We start from the raw sequence: 20,206 nt of genomic DNA, 5'->3' as shown, positions 1-20,206 counted from the left end.
TGGGTGGGCATAATTGAAGGCTTACGAACTATGCCGAACCTTATCTTCTCATATCCGACTCTTGAATCAAGTACGAGACCACCTTTAACTTTATTACAGTGAAGATATGAACTTGTTTTCACTCTTCGATATCAATTTCCTCAAAACAGATGCGTATTTACAAACACTCGCTTAACCAAAGCATGCCCAACAAGCTTTTCGATGCGTAGGCTAGTCATCTCAAGATTTTCAAGAAAGAACGCATATTAACAATGGCCTACAGACAAGGCTTACATTTATTTGTAACTCCATCAGATCAATCAAATGAAGACAAAAACACAGCAACGATTAAACATCAGTAATAATATCAGTTTGCTGCAAACTAAAACTCAGCATATAGACGCTTTTTCTAGGAAATTATATTACATCCAATGTCTTAAGAAAAGGAATGCATAAAAAAGTCAGCGAGCAGGCACATTGCGAGACACGCTTTACAGTTGATGCAATAGCATAGTGTATAAACACAGGCAGCCTGCTCAAACTTCAAAATGCATCTCTAGCGCCATGCAGCGTATGATGCAGACGGTGAATAGTTTCCGCGAGGTGACAACACAAACAATTTATTCGGTACCCGGACATTTTGCCGAAAGACATTTTGCCGAAAGGACATTTTGCCGAAAGACATTTTGCTGAATGGATATTTTGCCGAAACTCCTTTTGTGTTATATGTATCGATATACTCCACAGTGTGTTTTAGTCTATCGTTCACAACCTTAGTCCTTTCGGCAATTTGACCATCGGCAAAATGTCTTTCGGCAAAATGTCCGTGCACGATTTATTCAGTGAGAACAGTTGCTTGAAACAACGTCGCCAAAAAGTGGCACACAGAAAAACGTTTAGGTATGACAAACGATAAAACACCAGGAATGATGAATCCAGTACCACAGCAGAAATTACACGTGCAGGGGAAATTCCTTTAGCAGCTTACTCGTATCAAGGATTTACGATTTTCTACTGCAAGGGGGTATAAGACACTTTTTGAAAAAAAGTTGGATATCCAGTGTGGATTAGCTGAAAAAGTAGGCTTATGACACAATAAACGTTTCTTGCCACTACCTTCAACGCTTTGAAAATAACATCGCCATTGGTCGTGCAGTTAGATTTTTTTAATTAGATTGGTCGTGCAGTTGGATTACCCATATTTTAACGGTCAAGTTCACTGGTGGCTTGTGGCTATCTTTCATAGATTGGCTGTAAAAGTGTTTTTCTGAAACAGCTTAAAGGGATAGTAAAAGAAAAAACCTGACTTGGCAATTTTCCACGTTCTTTGTGTTTAACATGCTACCATAAAACGATTTTCAATAAAATTTTGCCCCATTGCGGTCTGATCAGCATTCCGCGCCTGCTTTTGTCAGAGCTTTCAAGACGACAATACGCGTGAGCAGCGAAGCGTGCGACTGTGCAGTCTACGTCACCATAGGCGAGCAATCAGTTGATCGCGCAATCGTTCTTACTGCGGGCGATTTAACTGTAGGCTATGCATGTATGTACATCAAAACAGCAGGTTTCAACATCAAAACAACAGACAGTTTGCTCAAAACAGCAGTGGCTTTTGTTATTGCTGTCTATAGTGACGTATTCTCGAGCAGTGTTTGCACTTTTTGGTCATTTTGAAAAAAAATAAAAATAAATGAAACATTGAACTTTGGGCCTTGCCAGTGCCATTGAAAACAATTTTTTTTCGGTAATTCTTTTTGAAATGTATTCTTGAATGTTCAGTTTACGCATTTTAATGCTTAATCCCCGTTTGAAAATTTCATTTACTATGCCTTTAAAACTTACTGCCGAGAATTAGCACCATTGTTAACTGTATTGCGCACTTATGTTATGATAGTATACAGATGAATTGTACACCAGGTCAAAAGACATAGATTCAATCCCTAAAATCCCAAACCCTATGCTCAAAGAGTAGGCTGCAGCCTTGCAGACTACCAGGACGAGCCGCAACTGGTCGAGTTCCTTCATGCAATTGCATGTCCCACGCATATGAGCGATAGTCTCTATTTCTGACCCACAATCGACATGGCCAAAAATCAACACAACGTTGATTCGTATGCAAGTAATTTTTTCCTATCCTTAAAAGAGCCATTGCCGCAAAATTTCAAAAAATCCAGACTTATTTAGCCTTTCCACTTGATAGTTCGTAAAACATTTCTAAAAAATATTAGTCACGACAGCGCTTCACAGCCATGTCATGACGAAGTGGACGCAAAATGTCGCCCAGCAATACACCACAGAAAAATCAGCGCAACAAAACAAGAAGCTTCTTTGCGGCAGACGAAGCAATGCGTTACAGTAAAAATAACATAACTTATTGCATGCTTAAGGTATAGCGTATGTGTTAGAATGGCAAAAAAACTGTTTGTCCTAAATCTATTATTATCACATAAAAAAGTAAAATGGGCAAACCAAAAATTAAAATAAATATTACACGCATTCAAACACAACACATTTAAGATATCCAATCGACATGTCCATAGCAGTTGAGTAAGTTTCAAACCTGGAAAAGAAAATGTATTAGAAATGAATTGAAATACTTTATCCCAAGTAAAGAAATAAAAAAATATAAAACTGTCAACTTTCACATGTCAAACCGTAAGTATTCACCTTTCTGGCCTATCAGCCAGTCGCTATGTGCATTGTGCACACTAACCCAGCTATTGGTTTCGATGACATTCTGGACCACTCGTGATGACGTCACAATGTTTGCTTTTTTCATGAAATTACCTTCTACTTCTAGATGGCGTTGGTTAAACACGGATTGCGCAACAAACATAAACATCGCTCTTTAAAAACTCGGGGTTAAGTGTTAAACAGAGGCGATATCAAAAGTATGAATCAGCAATGGGGCATCCTGCACTTACATTAATACTATGCTACGTCGATAATTATGCGATGTAATTTTGTAACTCACGTCATACAGTAGGCTGAAGAGACAGGATTGATTTATTTCGCCGCCTTTTTCTCTCTCGCTTGTTTCTGTTGCTTTGCCATGTACGTCTGCGCCATCGAGTTGATGATTGAAATGACAAAATACAACACCATGACGATTATCAACTTCTCAAAGAGCCACTGAATCCAACTTTCCGACTGTGAAAAAAGGTAAAATATTAGAACTCGTGAAATGGCTTTAAAATAAAGGAAGTTGGCTGCAACTCTGATCGGGTTTAACTCCCAACAACCTGGCTCAACAAATATGCAAATCCTGAAATTCTCTAACACACACAAAGCTCGCAATAATGGCGAAAAGATGCATGCAGAGAACACTTTGATAGTGAGTGACTATTCACAGTGCTCTTTGCATTCGAATAAGTTCTCTTTTTCATGGTGGAACACATATTCTTTTACCGTCTCAAATTATGACGTCTATCACTTGCTGAATCGACTGGTTTACCATTATTCAACAAGCAAGCCAAACAACGGTACAGAGGCGGAGAGGTCTAAACATTTGTATAACGTTCGAAAGGAGGCCGCTTCGCCACCCACTGAAAGCATGCGGCGGTGCCTCGACAAGTTATTCAATGACATGCTTGAGAGTGGTGATAAAGATTAGCTTTCTTGCCTTCGCGCACAATTCACTGTCAATTTTTAACTATCAGGCAAAATCAGCATACGATAAAAATACACTAAAGCAGACAAACGCTACGTTGTAAGAACATTGTGCCCACTTGACAAAGGCAGTGATGCTCAGCACTCCATATGCTGTAGTAGTGCGGTACCAGGTGAACAAACGGTGGGTTCCACTAAATCAACTTACTGCTGCAACTGGAGTTCCGGGTTTGTGATGAAGTTTTTCTTTCTGCTTTTGAATAAAGTCTTTAAAAGGCAATTGCATAGGTTTTCCAACCAATGGGATGTATCTGCAAGGATGCTAGCTCTTTACTTCCAAAGTAATGGTCAAATAATGTTACGCCAGGCTTGCAATAAGCGTACAATCACATAAAAGTATGCAAAAAGCGAGTGGTTAATTAGAAAACGAAGATGAAGAAAAAAAGGCTTTATCACCAGATTGAATTCACTGAAGGATACAAAAGAATGTTCTATATGCAAAAATTAAGTATATATAATACAGTAGTTCTTATTCTATTTGAATAAGAACTTCTGATGATCCGTATAGGTGAAACAGGCTGTTAAGGATTTACGGAATGGCCCGTTTCGGTGAGTCCGATCCCTTAACGGGGGATTTTTTCAATTTTTTTTTTTAATTATCGGGTACCGTAGCCTAATTATCATTGACGTTTTAGGGTTCGGGTTAGGGGTTAGAGGTTAGGAACTCACCGAATCGGACTCACCGAATAGTAGCAGACCCAAGGATTCAGATAGTAATAACTATATTTGATATAATACAGTAGAAATGAACTTTGTTCAGGGTGTAAGATGCAGCATGCATAGCAAGTGAAAATAAAGGCCTATGAAAAAATTGGTCCATGTCAAATCTACCTCAATGCTTTCCAACAAGAAATTTTAAACATTTGCATACGGAACCAATCGTCTGCATCACAAACTAGAGCTTTTCTAGACAGCAGCTTCTGTATATTTATCGTATTGATCTTACCCGAGCAAATCAACCAACATTTCGACATGGTGTTTACTGAATGTCAATATTACAAACAGCTTTTGGATGTGCATTTTTATGACAGCCTTGCCAATCAATGTAGCACCAAAAAAAGTCCAAAATGGCACAAGAAAGTGTCCGCAAGTGATTCCAGCTAAGTCAAACAGCGGATTAGGTATCTGAAATAAGATAAGTTGTAAAACGACGAGTTAATTGTGTCCAGTAATGTTCACAATAACTCTAGAAATTACAGAACACGCAATAATATGACTCCGTTCTATTGTTTGATCCACCACAACAGTCGAACTGTTAGACATTCGAGTGTATTTCAGTGCTTCTATACTAATTTATGTATCAGTTCAGTGACAAAATGTTTTGCCCTCGCAATCAAGGAACAGTTTATTGTACCGGCATAGATCATTAATTATCAAAAGGTTATACGTAATATGTCAACATATTAACTGACTGGTGATAGCAACACAAAAGCAAAGTATTTTTTTTTAACTATAAGATAGATCTTATATTCCAAAAAACAAGTGAATTTTGTAATTTTGCTACACAATTGCGGTGATACGTGCCCACTGTTATTTAGACAACAGCGTATTCAAACCATTGCTTATCTCAATTACCGATGCACAAAGCAATATTCCAAAGAAGCCAACTTTCTGCACAAGCTTCTTCATTCCAAGTTTTAGTCTGGTGCTGAGAGAATGATCATCACTTAAATCATCCTCGAACATTTGTGCGGCTTCGTCGTACTCTTCATCATCCGGGTCAATACCCGACAAGGTAGCGGCCCTTGCCATGAAGTACGGGGGCAGTTCACCAATTGCTGTGCCGGCACCCTAAGTTAGAATACAGACGTATTAAAAAAAGACAAAGTTTACAAGCTACATTCAGTGCAGATCAGGCAACTGAAAAGAATACGTAATGATTACGAAACGTCTTTTGGTAGTAAAAGCTTAGCACTAAATGTCTTCTCAAAAATCAACCAATAAAGATCTCCGAAATACATAAGCTTGCCCTAATCCTTGAACAAGGTTTGTAAATTATAGGCTACGCTTTATAACAGGTGTATTAACTAAACAAGGTCGCAGATATGCGACACCCACCACGGCCCATATCCGGCTGTTGGATGCTCTAATCTGATCTTCATATATTGGTATAAATAAGAGCCTCAAAGCAATTCATGCTCTTTTTCATTGCCGCATACAGTGGACGACACATAATCAATCTGTTTATTGTTTCGTCACAGTTGGATTAAGCAGGGAGGGGTAAGCAGGGCGCTCAACGCTGAGTGAACAGATAAATATATTTTTCACTGAAGTCGGAACACCGTAATCGTAATGTTGTTTGGGTCTACAGAACATAAATTTGTAAGCATGCGTTTAGCTTGATGAACGCTGACACATCTAGACAGATCTCAGATAACTGAAGCACACCTCAGTCTCCTCAGATATGCCATTCTGCACTGAGCATTATTACAAATAAATGTTCCACGTCTTTTAGGCGCATACAGTTAGGCGCCGGTCAAATAAGCGCGCACACTGTGGCGTCTGGATATTTAGGTGCGAGCACTGTAGCGCCCGTTCATTTAGGTGCTATTCCTAGTAAAGTCTGCAGATGGAATCAGCTCAGCTTTGGCAAAACCTAGTCGGGGTTTTGACGGAAAACTAAGTTACTCTTCACTCAAGCCTACCACCCGCTTGAATACAGCCTACGGTATATTTTTTTACTGATGTTTAGTGTATTTATTATTTGACTTATATAACTAAAAGTGAACTCAGTCATGTTCGGAAACTTGAATAATTTATTGATAAAGCTTTCGTCGACGCAAACCTGAACTGACAACAAATAAATGCCGAACACGCGCATTAAAAAACAATATATATATTTTTTTCTCCAATATAACATTTTGTGTGAAACGCATTGCTCTACCTGCCAAGCTGATACAATCTGCAGACTTTACTAAGAATAGCACCTAAATGAACGGGCGCCACAGTGCTCCGCACCTAAATATCCCAACGCCACAGTGTGCGGGCTTATTTGACCAACGCCTATCTCAAACTGTATGCGCCTAAAAGACTTGCTCCCCAAATAAACACCCAATGCAATTAACCTACCCACATAAATGCCTCTAACCGAACTTTACTCATAATAGTCCATAAGCTCATGGTGTCTTCAGTTTCTTGTGGGCACACGATGCTAAAAACATGGAACAAATCCATATAATTTTGTAAAACATTATATGTCTAAATTTTAAAGATTCGGTAGAGAGTCGGTCTTGTACCACGAACAGTCGAACACGCAAAGCCGAGTAACACAACCAGATTTGACATATTTACGTTGAATTTTAAACAGACACAGAAAAAAAATTCATTAAAAAATTTAGACGGAACGTTTCGTGACCACAAAGTGTCCTCGTTAGGAATAACAATTATAATATGCAGTAATTCTACTAATTTTTATTCAAAATTAAATCAACTATGCTAGACAAAAAGCATGTTTCGAAGTCACGTTTACAGGTACTGCAAAGATCCACTAAACTTCTCTAACACTTATAAAATTACTAAGTGCTGTGCACAAAGAAACATTAGTGTAAGATATCAAGTAACTTCAGAAGCCAAAAAGATATTGTTGGTGTGTTGAGAAGCTTTCAGTGTCTCCTATAAATGTTCATGCACCTTGAGAAAGTAGAAAGTATTTCAATTAAAAACCGTTGTCTCATTATGTACAGACTTCTACCTATGGCTGAAAAATTTAGTTGACTTACTCATCTGGATATGGAGGCTCGGGAAAATTAATCGACATGCATTCAAACGCTGCCAACGTTACGGCGGCAATATGAGGTCCAAGATAAAGCAAAAACGTATGGAGACCAGTCCCAAGGCCAACAGATGATAGAATCCCTAATCCAACCCAGTAACTGCACCAAAACAACTCTTTTTTCCACGTGTGAAAATACTGAAATAAACGTTGGTAATAATTTTATTATACAACGGCATGTTAAAAGGTTTGTGATGAACTGATGATCACATCATGTTACAATGACTAGAAGAACTCAAGTTTGTTCTGTTTTACGTTCCCGTTACAGAACAAACTACTTGTCAAAATTAAAAGAAATATTATGTAGTGATAATATGAGAAAATTTAAAGAGATTTGCATAAAAAACGAGATGAGTTTTCAGCATACGTGACCATCCCAAAGCATTTTGAGAGAGTTTAAGATTTATCAAGCCATGTACTAATAAAACACAAACTAAACAGACTTAACTTGTTGCAAACAGGTGAATGTTTAAAGGGCACAAACACAACAACCACATAGACAGAAAATCATTCTGCAAACGTTGAATTAATGTAAAAAAGGTTGATTTGCTGGTTAAAAGGGTCATGAACTTTGTATCGGCGGTCACTTACTTGGGTGTGTGGTCCTTCAATGTTGTACAAGAGAGTGAAAGCAAGAGAAACCACAGTGAAGAGTAAAACTGCTTTCTTTCGCTCCATCAACCTAATGTTAGCAAACACTCATTGAAAAAATAAACGTAAATAATAGTAAATAAAAAATACACATATATCATACAATGGAAAACAGCATTTCTCCGCACTTCTAAGTTGCAAGCAATACCTTGCATTTTAACAAAAAAGAGGCGTTTTTGTGTTTGTGTAATGTTTCATTCGGAATGACCGGTTTCGGAGAACCCATTCCGAGAAATTCCAATTCAGAGACATTCCTTTTCTAGGAGAAAATCGATTTAGTGGTTTCTTAAATGCAGCGACGGCTTCTATTTATTTAGAGAATTTGAAAGAATTATTTGGGTAAGCTGCTTTTTTGTTAACTTTTTCATACCCAAGCAGACGAGAAAGTTATTGTTTCAGTGAGGTAAATGTAAATTAGCTCATATCATGCGGGTATAGGCTATAGCGATATCTGGCAACTTTAGTCGAGACATTTTCGCTGAGACTTCATTTGTTGAACTACTATTGTTCATCATGAAACGCCGTTTGACAACTATTTTATTTTTTCGCTGAGACTTTGTTTGATTAACCTCTACAATAAGCTAATTTTTTTGAATAAACAGATGCCAATGTGAGATGTTAGAAATCTCCGAAAGAAGCTTTCTCCGAAAAAAGCTGCCTCCGAATTGGATTCTCTAAACAGTAGCAGACCGTGTTTCATTTGCCAAGGCAGACTGTGTGGAAGACTCTTTTGTCGCGAACATTGTGTTGTATTTCTGTACTTAGTATATATATATCGATTATATCGTATATGCAGCATATGTACCGCTCTGCAGTTAGACAGAGCTTTATGCTCACTTTGTATCAAAAAGCAATGTGTCTAGTCTCCAGTGTATATTTTCATTAGAAGTCGATGTATATCATTACTTATGATGATAAACTCAAAAAATGTTAAACTATACATGTTTCAAAAATAATGATTTAAAAATAAACAAAACAAACATGAATAAACTCCTTATCACCTAACCTTGTGCATGACTTTTGAACCTTGATGATTAATTCCAAAACAAAATATTTCATTGTAGTAAAGGGTTGTTTCCATAAGACAAGTCTATTGCGTTCTTCTCTGTCACGAAGCTTCAAATCTTCCATAGCTTTATCATGCTTGGTTCTAACAGAACCTGGAATATATACCATTATGTATAGCATAAATAACAATCACAAAGAAAAATTGTACGGTACTCACTTTACCAATACACACTTTTGTAAATTATATGATAATGTAGAAAAAGTGCAAAAATATCTTAAAGTGTAAAAGCATATTACATTGTACGGATGTGGCTGAACTTGATATGTTACAATGATGCTGGCCGCTTGTAATCTGTACATACAAGGTATGAAAGAAGCAAATCAACGTGAAATTTAAATTGTGCTGAGTAACTATTTTTGAACAAGCAAAATGTTAAATAATCTTCAAAGAGAAGTCGTAAAGAAAGGGAGTAAGTCTTTTAGGCGCAGTTAGGCGCTAGTCAAATAGGTGCACACACTGTGGCGTCTGGATATTTAGGTGCAGAGCACTGTGGCGCCCGTTCATTTAGGTGCTATTCCTAGTAAAGTCTGCAGATTGTATCAGCTTGGCAGGTAGGGCACGGTACACGACAACTGGGCGAGACAAAGTGGGAAATACCCACTTGGGCGAGACCAGGTGGGCGACGAGACAAGTGGGCGACGGACTAAGTGGGCGATGAGTCAAGTGGGCGATGAGTCAAGTGGGCGACGAGCCAAGTGGGCGACGGACCAAGTGGCGACGAGCCAAGTGGGCGATGGCCAAAGTGGGCGACGGAAGCGAAAGTTTAGCCGTTCGGGAAAAAAATTTGACTTTTAATTTTTACTTTAAAATACAATGGTTGATTTGTAAAAGGGAGGCAATGAGAGTTCTCACGCTCAGTTTCACGAAGCATTGGAAGCAACGTTTTCATTATTTTTTGTAGTCTAGTAATAGCGCTTGCTGTTTGATGTTAATTTGCATTGTGACATCATCTTGACACATTATTTTGCAATTTGCGGCGTCAGGGTTTATCGTGAAGCTTCAGAGAAACCTCTCAGAAAAGAGACAAACGAATGGCCAAAGAGTGGTTTAAGCCAGTTATGATTGCTCCCTAACCGTTATCGAAGCTTGTCAGTATAAAATATGACTTTTAATTTTTACTTTAAAATACAATGGTTGATTTGTGGGAGGCAATGAGAGTTCTCACGCTCAGTTTCACGAAGCATTGGAAGCAACGTTTTCATTATTTTTTGTAGTCTAGTAATAGCGCTTGCTGTTTGATGTTAATTTGCATTGTGACATCATCTTGACACATTATTTTGCAACACACAATCCAGTCTCTGAATATTATAAACACTTGCGGTAGGTCACTAGGTCAGCCAGTGCTGAGATCTTAACTACTAAGTAAGTGGTTTGGTAGGTACATGCATTAGACATTTGAATGTTTGTAGTGATTTTCAAGCGAAACAGAAGTTTTTGTTAGTTGTTCGAGTGTGTTATTGTTTAAAATACATGTAAAAACTTACATACGAATCATTAACTACGGAGATTAGCATAACTTTGATGATCTAAAAATAAAGTCATACTTTTTCAATTTTTAGGTCATAAACAAAATGGCCCTAGTAATGACTGCCAGTCACAACGTGTTCTGTAAACTGCTGATGCGGCTACGCAGCGTTTAGACTAGAGCATTCGGATTAAAAATATCAGTTGACTTTAAGTGCCCTAGTTAAAATTATGACTTATGCCTCTTGAGAAGTCTTTGTCTCACATAGTCTGTGGTGGATCCTGTCCATTAAAGTTTTATTGGTACTTTCAGTTTCACAATCAACATTGTAAAATGTAAGTTAATAGCAAGTCTCCATGAGACATTGGATTTTCCGCGCACATACGATTTATAGCGTCAAGAACACTAATTGTGTTTTTTTTTTTTCGGTCATTGACCGATATTTTAGCAAAATGTCTAAGCAAAAAAAAATATAGTAAATTCGAAATGCCCAAAAAAATATACAAATCAACCATTGTATTTTAAAGTAAAAATTAAGTCATATTTTATACTGACAACTGACAAGCTTTGATAACGGTTAGGGAACGTTCATAACTGACTTCAACCACTCTTTGGCCATTCGTTTGTCTCTTTTCTGAGGGGTTTCTCTTAAGCTCCACGATAAACCATGACGCCACAAATTGCAAAATAATGTGTCAAGATGATGTCACAATGCAAATTAACATCAAACAGCAAGCGCTATTACTAGACTACAAAAAATAATGAAAATGTTGCTTCCAATGCTTCGTGAAACTGAGCGTGAGAACTCTCATTGCCTCCCTTCCACAAATCAACCATTGTATTTTAAAGTAAAAATTAAAAGTCATATTTTTTTCCCGAACGGCTAAACTTTCGCTTCCGTCGCTCACTTTGGCCATCGCCCACTTGGCTCGTCGCCCACTTGGTCCGTCGCCCACTTGACCCGTCGCCCACTTGTCTCGTCGCCCACCTGGTCTCGCCCAAGTGGGTATCGCCCACTTTGTCTCGCCCAGTTGTCGTGTACCGGGTAGGGCAATGCTTTTCACACAAAATGTTATATATATATATTAGGCTGGCGCAAAATCTCCAAAAAAATTTTTTTTTCTTTTAAATTTTTCGTCAGTTTGGAATATTGTTCCTTTTGGTAAATGTATCTCCTACACCAAATTTTACAAAAAAATATTAACGTTTGACCCTGGTTTACCTGGTTTGAATTTTTTCAAAATATCGAATTTTCGCTTATCCCTGAAACTGCTCACTCGCTATCTTCTAATGCACTCTAGCATCTTAATGGACACAATAAGAGGCAGTAACACAAACTTGTAGCAAGCAAAGTAGTTTAATTAGCAATTCCATGAACACTGACACGTGTATTACACTCAAAATGTCGAATTCTACCACATTTCAGACATGATTTTCTTTGTGCACTCTTCACGTAGTAAATATCTACTGCTTTCAGTTTCTTGAATCATTTGACGATGTTTATCGATTTTCACAGGCCAACAAAACTTTTTTTTATATAAAGACATGTGAGAGTCATTTTAAGGTATTTCGAGGCCCCTGATTCTAAAAATGCATTAAGTTTTCTCGAATTGGCTTTAGTTTTTGAGTTACAGCAAAAACATTTTTTTCGCAATTATGAGCCCCTATAGATTTAGCGTCGTGTCGTTTACTACATAGACAAAACTGGAAGTAATCCCAGGCACATTTCTGAGTTGTATAAGCGCTATTTGGAACCAATCACGTTGATTACAACCCAAACAAACAGCTATTTAACGTTTACTGGCCTAGTAACAATCAAAATATGATGCGAAGTAAGCCTGAGGATACAAGATGTAGAATATATAACTTGCGTTTTGCATTAATATATTTGTTGATTTCAACAGTCTCAGACTTACTAACTAAGCTACTAAGTACAAACAAAATGCATACATTGTTTTGCTTAACAAACTAGACAAATAAACAAAACAAAGCTATCGATGAACAAACGCAACTCTTTATTATGATTGGCCTACTGAGCAACACCCATCAAGGTACGAAGGCCATTTATATAATTACAGAATACAAAGTTATGTTCTTCAGTAAAGTAACTGCATTTATCCTTGCTGCGGAAGAACGTAATCTTGGCCTTGGAGTCAAGAATGCCATGTTGATCGAGATGAGGAGCCAAGATTGCAGCTACCACTTTTGATAACTAAATCTTTAACTACTACAGTAGGTGGTAGAAATGGTTTTGAGAAAAAAACTTGACCTTGCTCCAAAACATTACTGAAGGTATTGAGGTTACTCTCAGTCATGCTCGTTTTCCTATTGTTTCAAGCAAATCACCACTTGAAACTATAGAGAGGGCAAACAAAAAACAGAAATAGCAACGTCCATGCAATGACTGCCTTGCACACTTCATGTAAACATGATGTTCCAACTTCCTTCGAACATCCTCACCGTGCAGAAGTATCAATTTTCATGGTGATTCCACGGCTCTCTTTATGTCATGGCACTCTGAACTTCTTAGCCTTGAGCCCAGAAACGGGTTTGAGTGCAATGTTTGCATACTTTAGGAGGAACCCAGAACTTATCTTGATCACCCAGCTTCATGTCAAAGTAATAATAATAATGCTTGTTTTTATATAGCGCTGTATCTATCGCAAAATGTGTTGGTCCTCTGCGTTGCTTCATGCAGCAAAATATATCTGGGTTGTTTGTACAGCATCCTACTTGTCAAAGGCATATTTTATTAGCCTATATGCCATTTATTTAGCCTATAGACCAGAAAAAAACTTCTTGCAGCAAAGACTTGGCCTTAGCAAAGGCTTGGAATAAAACTTCATTTGTACAAGTATCCATTTCAGTATGCCTACCTTTTCAATATAAAGCTGCATTCATAAACACATGACTTTCGGGATATTTTTCTTGTGATGTAGGCCTACTGATTCACAACTGTTTTCATTGAGTATTTATGTCTCCCTTACGTTAAACACAGTTCATTTCAACCTTTGCTTGCGTTTTGAACTTTCGTGCATTATGAACCAATTGAACTAGACAAGTGCAATTATGACATCATAATGGTAAACAGGGCTGAAAATAAGTAATTTGCTAATTGAATGTTTTTGAGAAACAATTTCAAAAATATTTTCATTGTCGAATATCTCGAAAACTAGAGCCAATTCGAAAAAACTAAGTGCATTTTCGGAATCAGGGGCCCTGAAATACTCTAAAATGACTCTCATCTTTTATGCCAATTTTTTTTGTTGGTCTACGACGTTATAGATTCACTGACTGCGAAAAGGCTGTAAAATCAACTAAAATGACACTAAAAGCATGCACTATTAGTGACTCTCAGACTTGGAGTAGGGTGAAGATGTTCCACGTGGAAGTTAACAGAGGAAGTGACGTCAAAATCATGTGGTCAAATTTTGAGAAATCCTCTCTTGAGATACTTCTAAACCACTTCAAAATTTACTAATTTTTCAGAAAAATTCAAAATTTCTCCTTGGGTGAACCAGGGTCAAAGGTCAAAACCCAACAAAAATTTTTGGTTTACAAATATCAGTGAGCAAAATGAAACATTATTCCAAACTGACAAAAATTTTAAAGAACATCAAGGAAAATGAGCCACCCTAATATATATGTTATTAAACAGAAAAATATATTGTATTTTAATGCGCGTGTTCATCATCATCATCATCATCATAATCCATCGTCGGTTTGTTAGGCATTTATTTGTTGTTAGTCCAGGTTTGCATCAGTGAAAGCTTTATAAATAAATTATTTAAGTTTCCGAACATGATTGAGTTCACTGTTTGTGAGTCAAATAATAACTACACTAAACATCAGTAAAAAATATACCGTGGCCTATATTCAAACGGGTGGTAGGCTTGAGTGAAGAGTAACTTAGTTTTCCGTCAAAACCCCGACTAGGTTTAATAACGAACAAAGTCGCACCATTATGCTTGCAACTTGTAGCCAGGGTTGATATGCTCTATAAAAATGTATTCATGTAGTAGAGCGTTGTCTCATACGTACTCGCCACACGACCAATCCATCCCGAGTAGAAGTAATTGCGAAAGATAACAGATTAAGTAAAGTTCCATCTGGCTGCAACCTGTGATCAGGATGCATAGCAAATGTCCTGTGGATATGTGCTAATATCAAGAGTAGTAGAGCGTTGTCTCTCACCTCATCTCCACACGCGCTTAACAAAACAACGTATTTTTCTGTTTAATACAGTATAACACTTTGTGTGAAAAGCATTGTCCTACCTGCCAAGCTGATACAATCTGCAGACTTTACTCGGAATAACACCTAAATGAACGGGCGCCACAGTGCTCCGCACCTAAATATACAGACGCCACAGTGTGCACACCTGTTTGACCGGCACCTAACTGTCTGCGCCTAAAAGATGTGGACCTTAAAGAAATGCCTTAGTTGTGGTATATGAATCAAATATAGTTATTACTATCTGAATCCTTAACAGCCTGTTTCACATTTAACGGATCATCAGAAGCATACGCGCCGACTTCCGGGGGGGCCGAGGGGCGGCGCCCCCCATAAACTTATGGTTGAGGGGCAACAAAAATGGCTATTTCAAGGTGTTTCAAAAATAATATATTTTGCGAAAGAGTTTTAGATCATTTGAACGGACTTAAAGAATGCTGAAAGCGAAAATCAGCCTACGTTGTTCTTGCCCGCAAAACAGAAGCTGATCGCATGACTTTCTCTGGAACGTAAATTCTACTGAGACGCTCAGTCACACACTGCTTATCTTCCCGCGCGCGAGGAGCAACTTCAAAGCCAAAAACTTCTTTTGAAACGCTCAAAACGCGTGAGGAGCAACTTCAAACTTTATCGAGTTGAAAACTACGACACAACGAACAATTACGTAAATACAGCTTAAAAGAAAAAATGCATTTTTCAAAACTGTCATCCGTGTTTTGCTTCAATAAGCACTGTGTTGATGTATATTATGTGAAAATATATACATCTCATCCTGCGCTACCGCATATAGCCTACTCGAGTATAGGTAGATCTCGTGTATAAGTCTTTTGAACTGAAAATCGGTGATATTTCCTTCTCCCGTGTATAAGTCGAATAGCTTATTCCTGGCACTACCATTCGATGGTTTATCCAAGTATTGGCATTGACATACGCCGTACGGTGAGGAAATTTCAAAGTAGGACAATATTAAGTAAACCAGGTAAATTAGACGCGCTATTTTCAACGAGGTTTTTCCGCTGTGAGATTAATTATGATTCAACAGAACGCATTGTTGTGTTCGCAATGTGTGAGAATTAAAGTGTAAATCAAAAACCGATAAAAGAAAAGGTGTTTAATGGTCTTGGTCGCAGATATTGTCTGCATTAACGACGTCTCTTACCGCTATTATCACCTAGCCAACCGTACATCATTTTATGCGGCCGCTAAGGTTTGACATCGACTTCAACGGTCATGGAATGTTACATAATAAGAGCGATTATATCCTACACACAAAAAATAAAAAAAATTGATCTCTTAAAACAGCTCTTTCTGCTGTTTTCTTTCGTGAGCTTTGCATATTGCTCAACAAGTGCATAAAGTTTATAATTGACAAGAAATCATTAAATTTGAAAATTAAGTTTGAATCAATGCAAATAAACGTATGCGAACATTTCGACCTATACTCGACTATATACGGTATTCGATAAAAGACTTTCGATAAAAAACAGAAGAGAAAACAAAGGTTATGACGTCATCACATTTCTCGCCCCCCATGGTTTTTTGAAAAGTCGGCGCCTATGATCAGAAGTTCTTATTCAAATAAAATTATATAGAATCAAATAGAATTCAAATAGGATTCTATTTGAATAAGAACTTCTGATGATCCGTTTAAGGTGAAACAGGCTGTTAAGGATTCAGATAGTAATAACTATATATATTTGATTTAATTCGCTCTGCTTTGCCTTTTTGATTAGCATTGAGCACTTTTTGTAGTATTAATAGTTTTTATCGTTTTTATATATATCCTATAGCCTATTATATATCGGAATGGCCCGTTTCGGTGAGTCCGATTCGGTGAGTCAGATCCCTTAAAGGGGGATTTTTTTTAATTTTTTTTTTTAAATTATCGGGTACCGTAGCCTAATTATCATTGTCGTTTTAAGGTTTGAGGTTAGGGTTAGAGGTTAGGAACTCACTGAATCGGACTCAACGAATCGGACTCACCGAATCGGACTCACCGAATAGTAGCAGACCCATTATATATGAATGTTTATTATATACTTGATTTGCAATATAAATTAACAACTTTTCAATAGCACAACTCCAACCAAATCTAAATAATTATAATTTTCTGAATATCTAGTACATATTATACAGTATGTAAAGCCTAACAATAGGTCCACCACATTAACTCAATTGGATAAGCACCGAAATTTGCCATCTGCAAACGACAAAATAGCAAGATCAAATCAAGATGGCTCAAATATTATGTTGGCGCTTAAGCAACACACTATTAGAATAACTCCAATTACTCCATCCAGCAGCATCTAGTAGATGGAATAACTTGCATGCAACAACGTTTCAATGAAAAGCAGAAACTTTGCTCAGTCAGCGTCCGTGATAATATTTAAGTTAATGGTTCAAAGCTTTTACAATGTTTAAAGTGTGTCAAACAGCAAAATTTCCTTGGTTGGATAAGAAAGATTCCCATAATACACAATCAACTAAATTAGGCACACAAAAATCGGTCATGGAACATTTCACAAATAAATGTGTCAGAAAATCAAAGTAAAAACTAGCAAAAGAAGATAGCCTTGACTAATGCGAGATTCACTTGTGAATGCTTTTTAATATATTTTGGGATTCATTCTGAGGAAAGAATGAAGATACCGTAAAAATATTTATGCGTTTATTTATTTGCATGTTTTTAGAACCTTTTGAAAATTCCACTAAAGATGAAACAGGTTACTAAGGAATTTAGTCCACAGTACAAACTGTATTTGTTTCACTATATTATTCATCTATATAGCAGAAAAGATAATCTCATCATGGTGATCTGTCAGCAAACAACAAAATCATTGCATCCTAAAAAAAGACTAGATAGTTTGAAATTCAGAACTAGTTTACACATCAAGATGGGGTCTGACAAATTAATTAAGCACTCGGCCTAGTTACCACACAAAGGACAATGAAACAACTTAACACAGTTTAACACTTTGCCTAGGTAAAGCAAAGTGGTGCCATAACAGTAGGCTAACAGTCATGAGAGGTGTTTTTCATTCAGTTTCAAACAACCTACCAGTACCATATGAGGTTAGGGCATTCTGACATGGTGGACGACTGGACGTTAGAATGACGTGTAAGCTACCCCTACCATGGGCACATATTATAATTGATGATCTACCTTTCCCTGATTTTCTGCATTAAACAGACATTTACCTTGCTGTCTCTCTTCAGGAGACCACGAAAACAGAAAATGATTCAAAATTTAAAAAAAGCAAAAACAGTTGATCTTTTCATCCTAGACTGTCTATAACCTGCACTACCCATGGCTTTCATAGAGTGCACCACTGCAGAAATCATTTCAAAACTGGCTTCAAAAATATAAGAACTGCAAACACAAAACTATTACACTGCTATGTTAAAAAGTCTTGTGATTGAACAATATTATATATATGTAAATAACACATTTTCTCCTGTCATTTGGTATTTTTTAACTGTTGAACAGTTGAACACATTTGTTGTTAAATATACTGTCAGCCTTTGTTCACAGTTAGTGCTTTTGTCATACTACTAATACTATTCAATATTCATATTTGCTTACAGCTCAACTAAAAATGACATCTTACACCAAAAGTTGATATTAGGTACCGTACCGTATTTATTATGAATCATCTTTCACTTACCATTAATGCTTTGATGTTTCATCGAATCACTCTCTTCCATCATCAATCGTGTATCATGAAGAGAATCATGTAATGAACCTGTAGGATCGTAAAGTGTCGGAAGAATACTTTTTGATGATTTAAAGGCAAATTTTTCAAGACCTTTAGCAGCAAATGTTTTCAAATAATGCATTAGCTTTTCCAGCTTATATATAAATACGCAAACAATGATAAAATTATATAGCTTAACCTTACATTCTTTGCAGCATAAGGTGAACAAAAATTGCAATTAAAAGCTTTAAACCAAAATTAGTAGTGCAAGGTTTAATTCAGCAGTTCTCAACCGGGGGTCCACAAAGTGATTTAAGGGGTATACAAAAGTTTCCGAGTTTGCAGCATGATTGATAAATTATGAGATTTAATAATTATTTGTGCTTTATTTGTGTATCATAGTGATTTTCAAACTATAGGCTATGTCGCAACACTCTGGCGCGTCGTAAATGTAAATGAGTTACAAATCTTTAAGGATATGTTCAACTTAATTTCTTCCTTTTAAGACAGCAGATTGTTGATCAATGCTTCACTTAGAAATGCAAACATTAATCAGCAGTCTATGGGCACACACAGTTGAGCCATGAATATGATTACAGTAAGTTAGCGTACAGTTTTACATTCTTTGTTCCCAATATTGCAAGGGTTGGACATCAGTAAATTCCGATCCAGCTTGATGGTGGCTTTCCACGTACTCCTATTTTGAACATTGATTGTCACAAGTTCCCCCTTTCGGATAATCGAACAGCACATTGTTGCACCACTTCTTTTTTGGTTGTCCACATGGATCACGCCCTTCCACTGCCATTGACTGAACCTTCTTAGTTCTTACTCTTAGGCTAAGAGTCTTCTTCCATTTATTATATGTGGCCATACCAACGAGTCTCCTCCATCATACCACCTACTTGGTGGATACCAAGCCTTCTTCTCAATTCTTCACTTGATAGGCCTACTGTCAGCCAGTCGCTTTGAGCATATCTACCTCACCAACATCTACTTACAACCAGCGTTGTCACTATGGCTCAAAGGCTTGATGTCCTCTGCAAGGACTGGCCGCATTGAAAGTGGGGAAAGACTTCAATAATCGGAAACTTCACTCTGTCAATCTCGGTGACCGGCCTGCGTAAGTAATTCAAAGCCTCTACAAATATGCAAAACTGCCAGGATTAAGCTCTGCAAGAAGCTTTCCCAGTCCGAGAATAAAGAATCAATCAAAAAATATCCAAAAATCAGTTGAGTGTTGTCATAAACAATCATCAGTTAGGCTACCGGTATATGCTAAGCTGGAATATTAAGTTTGTTAGGCTACCGTAGTTTTCTTAATTACTATATATTAAGGCAGCCTAAACATGAAGCAGGCTACATCAATTCTTTTTTCTTTAACTGGATGATAAAAAAGGGGTTATTTTATACAATACTTTTAGATAAAGCATCATAACAACACTAAATTTACAATAGATCAAAGGTTGGTTGAGCCTGTGCTAATCTCAAAAGCTTTCATTGTGTTAAAAAAAAAAAAAAACTCTTCAACTAAATTGCAAACAAATTCCGTCAGCATGTAAAAAACTAATGCAATTACTTACTTTTTGTCTGGGTTGAATGGAAGCACAAAGCAAATGTTCAAAGTCCACTTGTTTACTTCAAGCTTTGCCACACAGCAAGTTAGGTTCTTC

The 20,206-nt window shown here is 37.2% G+C and overlaps 1 protein-coding gene across 2 annotated transcripts; it reads right to left on the bottom strand.

Annotated features, from left to right (window-relative positions):
* Positions 1–88: 88 nt before the first annotated feature.
* Positions 89–20,206, bottom strand: LOC145775418 (vacuole membrane protein 1-like). 2 transcript variants are annotated; one of them, XM_082586711.1, is made up of 11 exons: positions 20,117–20,206; positions 18,504–18,581; positions 9,078–9,231; positions 8,012–8,102; positions 7,368–7,558; positions 6,718–6,799; positions 5,224–5,439; positions 4,595–4,773; positions 3,797–3,899; positions 2,954–3,129; positions 89–2,539 (listed from the first exon to the last, which is right to left on the bottom strand). In XM_082586711.1, the coding sequence occupies exons 2-10, from the start codon at positions 18,544–18,546 to the stop codon at positions 2,986–2,988; spliced, it is 1,203 nt and encodes a 400-aa protein (XP_082442837.1). In that variant the 5' UTR covers positions 18,547–18,581; positions 20,117–20,206; the 3' UTR covers positions 89–2,539; positions 2,954–2,985. The 2 variants fall into 2 exon arrangements, 1 of the variants encoding a protein (XP_082442837.1); XR_014290152.1 differs by lacking the exon at positions 89–2,539 and having other exon boundaries at positions 3,082–3,129; positions 3,708–3,899.

This window comes from Aplidium turbinatum, chromosome 8, assembly GCF_918807975.1.
Source record: "Aplidium turbinatum chromosome 8, kaAplTurb1.1, whole genome shotgun sequence".
In the NCBI taxonomy this organism is placed as follows: Eukaryota; Metazoa; Chordata; class Ascidiacea; order Aplousobranchia; family Polyclinidae; genus Aplidium; species Aplidium turbinatum.
This window is presented reverse-complemented; position numbering and strand designations above follow the sequence as displayed.